At 35.4% G+C, this 12,419-nt stretch overlaps 1 protein-coding gene across 2 annotated transcripts in view; it reads left to right on the top strand.

Annotated features, from left to right (window-relative positions):
* Window positions 1–12,419, top strand: part of ZNF385B (zinc finger protein 385B) — a 298,732-nt gene that overhangs the window by 277,761 nt on the left and 8,552 nt on the right. For both annotated transcript variants that reach the window (XM_058189529.1, XM_058189530.1), the window contains one exon: window positions 9,130–9,393. In XM_058189529.1, the coding sequence (XP_058045512.1) occupies window positions 9,130–9,393 (264 nt within the window). The remainder of the gene's footprint in view (window positions 1–9,129; window positions 9,394–12,419) is intronic.

The following is a 12,419-nucleotide window of genomic DNA, read 5'->3' on the forward strand; positions in this document are numbered from 1 at the left end:
TTAAGCCAGCTGGGTGACATTAGGCAGTCACTCTCTCTCAACCTTAGGAATGAGGCAAGGGCAAGCAACTTCCAAAAAAAACTTGCTCCCAAAATTTCAGGGATTAATCAAGACAGTCCTCAAAAGGTAAGACTGACTTAAAGATGCAAAGAAAATCACTAAGGACTACATGATGATGATAGTATATACATGAAATTGTCCTTATGTGATAGAAGTCATAGATCCTCTCAGTATAAAATAATTTGAATTAAACATGTAAGCCCCTCAGATTCATGGATTATGAAACAAAATGAGTGCCTAAATATTCAGGCAGCATGAAGGTGAAATGTATTATTCACTTATTAAATATAAATGGGAGTCCTTTGATTATACATTCTAAATCGAAACAAATGCTCTTCAAAATAAAGGGATTGCAGATTTGAATCTCACATTTTTGTATTTTGCTTCACAATACAGAGGATAAGAGAATGAGTGAATATATTTTGAATTACATAAAAGAGCTTTAGAGATGCATTTCAGAATACAAATGTAGAATCTTTTGCTCCCTGTGAGCCACTCAGCATATGGTTTATTCCCTCTGGTGTCAACAGGAGCTTAGTTGTGAAATTCAAGCATTTATTTCTAATTTTTTCATTTCCCAGACTCTGTAGTATTTGTGACTTTTCCACGGTATTTGTGGTTTCACAGTTTCTAAATATTTTCTTTGATTCTACTCCTAGATCATGTTAACTTTTTAAGAAAATGTATTTATATAATGATATTTGGCAGTGCTTGCTTTTATAATTAAATTTAATAAGAGTTCCACCTTATTTTTCCCCAATAAATAAAGATTAGAAAGATATGATAATCTGCAGCACATATGATACTGTACTTTTCAAGAAGCATATTTTACCACATACAGTATTTTAGTATATGAGATCTAGTGACATGTCATCTAAAACTCTTCCACCCATTCGCTGATTAGATTTGCCAAGATTTTCAAGAAACAATAGCATACAGCACAGAAAGTGGTAATGAACCTGCTATTTCTTCCTGTATTTATAAACTGTAATCTTTTACAATCTTTTTAATTTTCCTTTAAAATAAGAGGAAGTTCTGTTTGACATTTCTACTAGAGCAGTAAATTAAAATGGTTACTCTCTGCAACTTGGACTCTTTCATACTCATACTTTGTAATCTGTGGTCAATGGTATTAAAGAAAAATGCCAGCATGTTGGCAGAAGGAATACAGTTCAATGCAGATATTTTAAAATAGCTTTGCATTTTTGGGAGTTTGGGTATGTATTGCGATATTTGTGACTTCTGTAGAAAAATAGAAATCAAAAAAAAAAAAACAGAGCCTTATCTGCTGAATCAGTGTATGAAGGGAAATTATTAATAAAATAGTCAAAGGTTTCAACAGCATAAGGTTCAACAGATTTCCCGAAATTCTACTTAGAGCTAAATGTGGCTTTATTTGTTTAAGATTTCAGTGTAAATAAACATTTTTATTAAGAATTGGAAAACAGTCAAGATCTTCCCCTTTTTCCTAGAACTTTGGGCAAAACTAAATTTATTATGTGAAGTAGTCTACTGCATACTTTAAAAAATAAAGTTCCATGTATCTTTGAGTATTATGTAACACCTTCTACAAATAATGTCCCATGGCCAGGCAACATCGGCTATGTTGCTGCCCAGATCCTTTGTCTAGTGCTGCATATTATTAGAATATTAGAATTTCCAGTGTTACTAGTTTTTCATCAGAGGTTTTCCTGGGCTGATCCTTCATACAAGAGTAAAGGGTGTAAATACATAGTTCTGAGTAGACTTTATCTACGGATAATTTAGAATGCTATTATTCCTTTGTAAATGTGTTAGTGTTAATGATAGTTGTAATTAAGTTTTGCTATACTGTAATACAAGTAATATAGATTAGATGTGGTGACTACAGACTATAAACTACGAGTATGAAAGAGTAACCATTTTCATTTATTGCTGTAGTAGAAATACAAATCTGTTACATTTATAGCAGATACACCTGTAAGATCATTGTCCCTGGCACTGTCATCAAACTTAATTAATTGGATTCCACCACTGAGAGTGTATTTGCATAGCATGCTAACATATGTTTGCTGTTAGCTAATAAGGTACACAAAATGGAAAATTGTGTTTTGTTTTCCTCCCAAAACTAAACTCTATAAATATTTCTATTCAGCAGGAACAAAACCCAGAACATTTTTAAAATATTCTATTCTTAAATAATAGAATATAAAAGATAATAAGAAAAAATGGAACAAATGAATTATTACTAGGTTAGCCTAACTATTTTTTACTAACCACAAACTACATATTTATGCTTTACATTGAACATCATTGGTTTCTATTTATTTATTTATTTTTCCAATAGTTTTTTATTAAGTTATAAGTTTATTATAACACAGTAAATACAAAAGCAAATAAGAGGACAGTGAGGGGGAAGGGGGAAAAAGTGAGGAAGGATAGGGGAAGAAAAAGAAAAAGAAACATTGACTTCCAACTCTCTCTGTTACAGAAGAATAAGGCATTAACAACAAATTACCACTTTTTGATTTACCATAATAGCATGAACCAGTCATTTCTACAAAAGTCTATCAGTCTAATCAGTAAAACCTAAAATCAAGGTGTATTTCTTTTCCACATGAAGCACGAAGTTCAGAAGCAGTTCCCATGTGGAAACAAAAGTACTTATGTTCCTTTCTTTAAGCAAAATAGTCAATTTTACCATTTCAGCCAAATCCAGAATGCTTGCAGAAGGTTTCTATTTATTTCTGATAAACCATATTTCAAATGTCTAAATCTGTCTTGCGGTATAATAGGTTGTATATAAGGAAGCCATTCCTGCTTCAATTAATTAAGCTTCTGTTATGGATATACAGTGGTGTTAATTTTGTCATTGCAATGTATTATCCGATTTTGATCTCCCAGTCTAATATACTCACCATCAAAGATTTTCTTTTCCAAGAGAAAAGATGCTGTGCCAGGTTAGTTCTTGTTGCTGTCAGTCCAGAGCATTTTTGTTATTGTTCCAGGTTTTAGCTGGGGGAAAGAAAAAAACAAGCAAACAGAAACTTCAGAATGATTTCACTGGATGAGTAGGTCAGGGCTGGTGTGTGTTATTTTTATTTTCCTCTTCTATCTTAACAGCTCCCAGAGTGGCAGAGCCAATATTCCTAATCCTTCCTCCCCTTGGCCACTACTGCCAGTGTCCTATCATGGCATATCACACTGACATTCTCCCTTATCTTCCAAACCTCCCTTTTCCTCAGCTTCCATCGCCAATAGTCATGGCTTTTTCTTGGAGTGAAATCCAGCAGGTTCTGACAGGTTCTGGAGAACTGGTAGTGGAAATTTTGACTAGTTTGGAGAATTGGCAAATACCACTTCTGGCTGTCCCCAGAGTGGTTTGGGAATGGAGATTTTGCAGTATCCTTCACCTGGAGTGGGATAGGAATGGAGATTTTGCAGTATCTTCCCCTGCCACGCCCACCAATCCACACCACGCCCACCAAGCCACACCCACAGAACCAGTAGTAACAAAATTTGGATTTCACCACTGGCTTTTTCCCATTCTTTCATAAGAATGAAAGATCTGATCTTCAAAAAACACAGTATTTTTTCTATATGTGGAAAAAAGGCTCATTTTGTTCCATATCCAGAACAAACTTATATTTTTCAATTTGGCCATCAGCCCTGTTAGATGCTTGAAATGGTTTGTGTAGTTTTGCACTTCCATAGCATTAATCAAGGGATTTAAGCATAGTACAAGGTAAAGGTAAACCAAATCTTGTTATGGTATGCCCTGCCACATTATGTAAGTAGGGTCTCTGTAAATTATTCAAAGATCAAACATCTCTGTTAAAAATAGAGACAATTTACATAACATAATTTAGAACAAAAATTCCCACAATGGAATAAGAAAGCAAATGACACAATGTATGTCAGAATGTAAACTACTCTGTGCTTGCATCATTTATTTATTTATTTATTTTGTCACAACAATATATATAAATATCATACAAAAAAGATTATATAGTATATAAACATATATATGAGTAAATATTAGGAGGTATAAGCATATATATATATAAGAAGAAGAAGAAAAAGAAAAACAATAGGACAGGAACGGTAGGCACGTTTGTGCTCTTAGGAAAGGGGTGAGGTCAATAGTAGAAAGTTTTTGGTTAAAGCTTTTAGGATTATGAGAAGAGACCACAAAGTCAGGTAAAATATTCCAAGCACTGATGATTCTGTTACAGAAGTCATATTTTCTGCAATCTAGATTAAAGCGGTTAACATTAAGTTTAAATCTATTGGTTGCTCTTGTATTATTGCAATTAAAGCTGAAGTAGTCTTTAACAGGAAGGACATTACAATAGATAATTCTATGAGTTAAACTTAGGTCTTGTCGAAGGCAACGGAGTTCCAAGTTTTCTAGGCCTAGGATTTCAAGTCTGGTGGGATAAGGTATTTTGTTGTTTACAGAGGAATGGAGAACTCTTCTTGTAAAATACTTCTGGACACGTTCAATTGTATTGATGTCAGAGATGTGGTGAGGATTCCAGACAGGCGAGCTGTATTCTAGAATTGGTCTAGCAAATGTTTTATATGCTCTGGTTAGTAGTGTAGTGTTTTTGGAAAAGAAGCAACGCAAGATTAGGTTTACAACTCTTAGAGCCTTTTTTGCTATGTAGTTGCGGTGGGCTTTGGCACTTAGATCATTTGATATGAAAACTCCAAGGTCTTTAACAGGGTGGGGGTGCCCCACAAAAGTATGTAAGGGACAGAATTTGCATTGTGACATCACACTGCCTATGTCATTATTTTCATGAAATATTTGAGCGACACGAATGCTAGGGAAATGATAAGGATGGTGAGGAGGTGCGGCAGAAAACCAATCAAACCAGCAGTGTGGGATTGTTTGATCAATCATTTAATGAATAAATTTGCTGATATTCACTTTACATGAGGAGACAAAATGCCTGGTACTGTTGCTTGGTTTGTGAGCTTGTGATCTCAAGGACATAGACAGAATAAGAAGAGCTCTACTGCTTCTGAATTTGATCCCTGTCCTTTTTGGCTAGTAAAAGCAGACAAAGAAAGAATTAAAGGCTGGATTAAAGACTTTATTTGGCACCACCTTGTAGAAGAGGAAGGTTTCAGCAACTTTGAACCTTTGTCTATTCCCATTTAAAGAAGCAATCTTACATCCAACACCATTGGACTTATAGCTCTACTTTTAACATCCCCTTCTTTCCCAAGGAGGCTGTTGAGAATATGGTGGGATTGTAATTACAGAGAGCTCTGAAAGAAGTGGAATATCTAGACAGGGGTGTCAGATCTGGTTCACGAGGTGCTTAGATTTGGCCCAAGGGGCCACCCTGGAAACAGCAAAGGACTGGCCCACAGTGCCTCTGCCTCGGCCCTCCCAAGCTCCATTTTTACTGGCAGAGGGTTGCAGGAGGCTGTTGCAGCTGAAAACGGAGCTCGGGAGCCTGTTTTCACTAGCAGAGCACTCAGGCCACCACAGGTGCCCCCGACATGAGTGATGTTGAGCTGGCCACGCCCTCCCTGGCCACACCCAGCCTAGCCCCCCCCCAAGGTCAAACACAACACTGATGTGGCCCTCAATGAAATTGAGTTTGACACCCCTGATCTAGACTCTTGCCAGTCTAGATTCAGGTGTTCAAGAAAAAATAATAATGTAAAGCTATAAATGCTTAATTGAGAACATTCAAAACTGGTCAGACTGTAGGTGCAGATGATACAACCAGAGAAATATACAAATATGGAGGTGGTTTGCTTATGGAATAGCTACGCAATTTGTTTAACCTGTGAAGACCACACCTTTACCTGATGATTGTAAGAATATTATTGTTCACTTATACAAAGAAAAAATAGCAATGGTAAATGGAGATTAGCTTGTTAAGTGTGTTTGGGAAGTGCTCAGTAGAATTCTCATCAAAAAGGTATATGGGGTGATAAAAGAGCAAAATCTCAGAAGTGCAATATGACTTTTTGCTCAGCAGGGGGCATGCAGAGTAGATTTTTGCTCTTCGACATGTTGCTGAGAAAGGTGGGAAAGTACCTTACAATATGCTTATTGATTTAGAAAAAGCATATGATAAAATGAAGAGGGTGGAATTATGCAACAAATAGAGAGTTTACGTTGGTTGCTGAATGTGATAGGGCATCTATACTGCGTAAGTAAATTAAGTGTGGGAATAAAAGGATGTGGAATAAGACAAAATTACTATATTGACGACAGAGGTGTTTTGATTGGAGATATAAATACGTGCAGACCTTTGTATGCAAAAAGTGCTTTGTTGGTTGAGGATCTGAATTATTTGCAGTGAATATTAGATAGGATTTCATATTGCAATGAGGAGCATGGGTGTAAAAACCAGTGCATCAAACATCAAAGTAAATTGCATTGACAGAGAAAATACATAATTTGAATAAACAGGTAATATGATCAGTAGGAAGTTATACATATAGCACGTGGCAAAAAAGGGAAGAAATTATTAAGATGGGCATTTCGGTAGACAGTTTATGAAAGATGGAAAAATGCAAGGACAAATTTTAAAATAATAATTTATTAAAGTAGGTGCAAATTTGGATTGGAAGATAATGGTTAGCAGGTTGTTCTTTTGTGAGGAATAAATCTTTGTCAAAAAAAACAAAAATGGCTATATATAAGGATGTTTATACACTCTTTATTTGTATGAATTTGAGAGTTGGATGTGTCAGAAGAAGCATAGCAGCATGTTGAATGCAGTGGGAATGGGATACTTTAGAATGTGTTAGATGAAACAAGAAGAGAGAGGGTTAGGAATTAAAGGGTGCTGAGTTAATATGAATTAACAGAAGTTAGCAACTAGTATGAAAGAAGTACATTGAGGTTGCTTGATCATATACATAGAATATGCAGAGAATTAATGAAGATCAAATCACACAATAATTACATTAAGAATGAAAGGGTTGAAAGAAGAGAGAAAACTGAGAAGTCATGGTTGGCTGAGGCTGATAATATCTTCAAAAAGAGGGAAATAAATTTGAATAACAAATACAGTGTGTGAATTGGTGCATGGAATTCCATGTGGTAGAAATGAGGATGTTTTGCAAGGATAGAAAGGAATGGTATGGGTGTAAAGAGATTTAGTTAGATTTCCCTTTCTTTGATTTTCTGTCTTTAATTTCTTCTATTTATTGCTTCTTACGGTACTTTTCTTATGTACTTTGAGTAATATCACTTTCTTTAAAAGAGAGTAGTCAGGCTGTATGTGGCTCAGCTAAATCCAAGAAATCTAAAAGAAATCTAATGCTGCTTCCTTCAAGACCATTTAAGATATGTATGTATGTATGTATGTATGTATGTATGTATGTATGTATGTATGTATGTATGTATGTATATTGGTCAACATTTCTTGTCCAATGATATTATAACAATGAACATTCAGTCATGGCTGCAGTTACATGCAAAATTCTGCATCATAAATTATACTGATTATCATTAATCTTTATAAACCATTGACTAGCAAATGGTCTCCTGGTTGCCAATAAAAAATGATTACTAAACCTAAGAATACAGTATTAAAAATAAATTTTAAATTATTATTACAGTTGTGCCTGCCCAAGAGACTGTTTCAAGACCATAAAAAAAAACCCTAAAGCTAAATTAGGCCTCTTATCAAGAAGCAAATTCTGAAGAACTGATGCAGCTTTATATCAGACCTGGCTTCTATACTGCCATTAAGACAAAATTCTTAGGCAAAGCACTTCGATAGCTTCAGTGAGCTGTGGAGAGGACAGCCATCCTGAAGAAGATATTTCAAGTTAACCGGCCCAAGTGGTTTAAGTCTTTATTAACTTTAAAACCTTCAATAACTTGGGCCCAGTCACTTGGAAGAAGTAACTCATCTAGAAGCAGCTTGTCCATTTTTTATCTCTTCAAAAACGAATTGGCAATCAGTGTAAAGCAGAAAGGTCATGTGGTATCCGTGCTGTATTGCTCTTAGGAATTACAGTGAAATTACCTCTCCACCAATTTTTGCCTGTCCTGTTTTAGGACAGCATATCCTGTTGGAAACAGCTGGCCCCCATACAGGTTCATTCCCTTGCCTCATGACATAAACTGAGTTGAATCCTTGTGAATGGAGTCACATTTCAAAGAAGCAACACCAAGGTTTACCATGGCATGGAATTAACACCAGAAGGCAAAGCCCTCTTGTGATGGGGAAGCCCTAAACAGAGCTGCTAGCATGCCAATGTTAACTTTGGGGTGTTTTGTTTTTGTTTTTTTGCAATTCTTGGGGCAGTTCTCTTTTTCCCCAGAAGATCAATGTAATCCATCTCCTTTGGGGAACACTGATATATTTCTTTTGAAGATGTTTTTTTAACTCATATCTCAAGAAGCTCTGTTTTGTTCAAAGCTTTGAGTTTTACATGTAACTTTTGGATAATAATTTTTAATTTTGTAAAATTTCATGTAAGAAAGTGTCTTAGAATAGCTGAGAAAATATGCAACTGAAGTGGACCATCTAATGCATTTACAAGCAGGTGAGGGGACAGACTTGCATTAAAAAGTGGAAGGATTTCTAGCATATGGTCTATAGTTCACTTGTTAATTTCAACTTTGGATCATTCTCACATTACTAGTAAGTTTCAGAATATTCCACCCTGTATAAGGCAAGCAGAAAGATCTATTCTGTCCAATACAATTATTTTACAGATGCTTTTATTCATATAGCTGTAGCTGAATAAAAAAAGCTGAAATTATTATTGTAAGAATATGGGCATTGATTATTTAGATATATCATTTTTTCTTCATGAGCTACTTGAGATTTCTGAGGTGAGTTCCATCAAACTGATTAATATAAGATTTCCTTCTTAAAGAAATTGCTGTGAGAAATTGTCAACCTCATGCCTTCTGTGTGTGTCAGGGCAAAAATTTCCAGACAGTGTGTGACCTTTGACAATTTGGGATTTTTGGGAATTATAACATCAATACATTATGAGGGCTGTAGATTGAGAAAGACTCCTTTGAGGAATTGCTGGAATGGTACTGCTAGAATTGTCAGTCCCATATTCATTCTTTCTCTCCTTCTCTTTAAGACAGGGCAATTCTGAAAGCTAATGACTCTGGTCAACTTTCAAGGGCTGAAACGGTCACCTTTATATCTGAGTCTGTCAGTACAGCAGCAGCAGTAGCAGCAGCTACAATAACCACACCTTTGTGGCCAGTTTCTTCCAAGAGCACAAATGGGACTACAATTGCCATTTCTGAATCCGAAGAGGAGAAAGCCAAAAAATTACTGTATTGTTCATTATGCAAAGTGGCTGTGAATTCTTTATCTCAGTTAGAAGCACACAACACAGGTGAGTCTTTATCAGAAATAACTAAATGCATAACTGCATGTTTTAGAAAATTTATGCAGTGTATGTAACGTTTTGTCAGGTCATTTTTTTTTTTTTGAAAAGGAAAGGATGTTTCATTTAAAATATATTGTGGCAATTACCGTACTAGCTTCCGGCCTCTCAACAGTCCAGGAAGCATAAATTCTGTTCTTTATTAAAGATCTTATTCATCTGGTTATACTATTACATGCTTAATAAACCTATTTTCCATGAATGCCCTTGTTGTCCAGATTAATGGTTTCTCTCAGCCCTGTATTTTACATCCTAATACTAGGAGAAGATTCTGCAGGTCACATCTCAGTACTTAAGATTTCAAGAGAACCTGTTGCAATCCACTTTGTTAAAGCCTCCATTCAGTAGTTAATAAAAAGACCTTTGCTGGTATTCTACTTGCCAGATTTGCCATCAATCATTCTCTACCGGTATGATCTTCCCATTCCAATGTTTTCTCTCATATTTCTCCATGACTTTGGCCAGGATGGCTACACTCATACAATCCAATAGGAGAAAATGTTTTGACTAAACGTAGGGTTTGCTAATTTCAGTATATAAAATCAAGGCTAGAAATAATATATGATTATAATTATGTGCCATAAGATTGGCTTCAACTCTTTTATCCAGGATTTCAAATAAACAGTACAACAAAAAAATATTAAAAATGTAATTCTCCTTGCTATAGTGTTGGGTGTTACACAGAAATGTTGGGTGTTGACACAGGAATGTATGCCTGTTCTGTTTGTGCCACTTATCTAGCATCAGGACCAAAAGTAAAATTGATATAAGAATCAACAAGAAGGTGGTTTTCACTTAGGGACAATTCATAATCGTATATTTAGATTCTTCTTTGTATAATGTTATGCAAAATAATAAAGTAGTTCAGGAAAAGGCAGAGTTATATAATATAATTCTATAAGCAATCAGTTTAGAGTCTCTAAGAAGTTATTTGATCCTACCTCAGCATTCTGTTGAGTGGGGAGGTGGAAAGGAGGAAGGAGGAAAATAGGGAGAAGGGGAGCACAGAGCGAGAGAAGTCGGCTGCTCCTGCCCTATGCAAGCTTGTTCATATAGGCTACTGGCATGTAGACCTTCATAGGTGGTGTGCAAACTATCCCCTTGCCTGCCCAATTATCTGGGATTTCTTCTCGTTTTATTTTTATTTAAAAAATAAAAATCAAGTATGCTGGTTGTATCAAGATTCTGCTTCTGTTGTGTTAATACACAGAAGCACATACACAAATCAATTAAGTGTTTCAATTTTAATTAATAATACTGTGCATCAGTAGATGGCAGAGAGACATAAAAATGATTGAAGGAACTACACACTCCAATTCTAGAATTAATTTTAGAAATTTTTAGAGTTAAAGAGAATGCTGGGACTAGAATGTTAAGGAGGATTCCTAAGCAAGCAAGCAAGAAATTGTTTTCTCTTATTCTACTTGCTTAATTCTGTTTTTATACTAGATCTGTGCTTTGTATTTTCCCTAGATACTCAAGGCAAAGTACATAATACTTTTATTCTCACTGTACAACAAACCTCTGAGGTAAATTGTGCTTAGTGATTGATTGGCTGAAAGTTACTCAGCTTCCATGATCAGCACAGAAGAGACTGTTGAACCACTGAATCTCTTCACCCGTAGTCCTTACACCGTAGCTATTTACGCTGCACTGAATCTTAAAATGCTATCTCCATCACAAGGAGTAAAGCAGAAATGCTAAGCAGCATACACTAACAGGCTTACCACGAATAGCTAATTTACTGTGTTTATAGCTAATATTTTCTTTGAAAGCTCAACTGCAAAGAATTGGTGAATGAAAAAAAAAAACCCTCCCTGCTGAATCATCTTTGCACTTCTTCATATTCAAGTTGCAAAGGAAACATGGGATATTGATCTCTATATTAGAAATTGACTTTTTGAAAACTTTCAGAAAAATGTATCTTCTGCTATAACAGTGATCTAAAAGAGAAAAGTGATAGTTTTTCCATCCCTGTGTATTTCAATATATTGCATATATCTCCTAACTGGTAGAATGCAAGTAATATAAAGTGTTACTTGCTGTGGAGTATTAGAGAACCTGGCTTGCTTAGAATAGAGCAAATATGCTTTAGGCAAAACCAGGCCTTGCTTGTGTCTGTGGCCCACTGGCTGAGATATGTCAAAACTGACAGGCATAATCAGTACATTAACAGATACAACAAAGGCTAGTAACCTTCTCTTTGGGTTATCTGCATGACTAGTTTGTATTGCAAAGGTAAGATGACTTCAATTCTAACTGGGTTACATTTGGGAGTCAAGAAGCTTGAGGCTAAAAAGCAGAAGTGGCTCCCACATCTTACTAGAAAGCATTATATTATTGAAGTGGGCCCATAAATGTAGACTTAATTGACCAAAGCCTTCCACCTATGGAAGATTGCAACTTGGAATGCTACCAGGAGTAAATTATGAAGAGTATGAATGAACCAATGAAATATAAAAAGAAAAATAATTATTTTGTGTGAAACTAAAAAAAGGGGAAGGATGTAAAAAAATTGGAATGGAATTGATCTGATCTTGTGGCATGGAATTTCTGAATACATGCAGAAAAATGGAAGGTGTAACTTGAACTATAAATCGAAGTATTAACTATTAACTAAAAAGTATAGAAAAAATATGAATTGGAATTAGTATCATTCAAATTCTTGTGGGTGCATATGAAAGAAGGAAGCCATAGGTTAGAGATAGTTACGTATAATGCTCCAGTGAATGGCAATAATGAAGGAACTAGGCATGACGTTGGTGAAAGAATTATGCAACAGCATCCTGACACAGATGGATATGTATAAACAAGATGAGAGGGTACATAAAATGATCAGACTCTTTGGAGTTTCAAAGATAATTGAGAATAATGACTGTCTTAAGAGCATCTCCCAGTAAAAAAATCTGCTTGCTTCAAATACATGGTTTAAAGCATAAGATTATTTCTCTGTACAAGAAGTACAAAATGCAGAG

The sequence above is a fragment of the Ahaetulla prasina genome, chromosome 1, assembly GCF_028640845.1.
Source record: "Ahaetulla prasina isolate Xishuangbanna chromosome 1, ASM2864084v1, whole genome shotgun sequence".
In the NCBI taxonomy this organism is placed as follows: domain Eukaryota; kingdom Metazoa; phylum Chordata; class Lepidosauria; order Squamata; family Colubridae; genus Ahaetulla; species Ahaetulla prasina.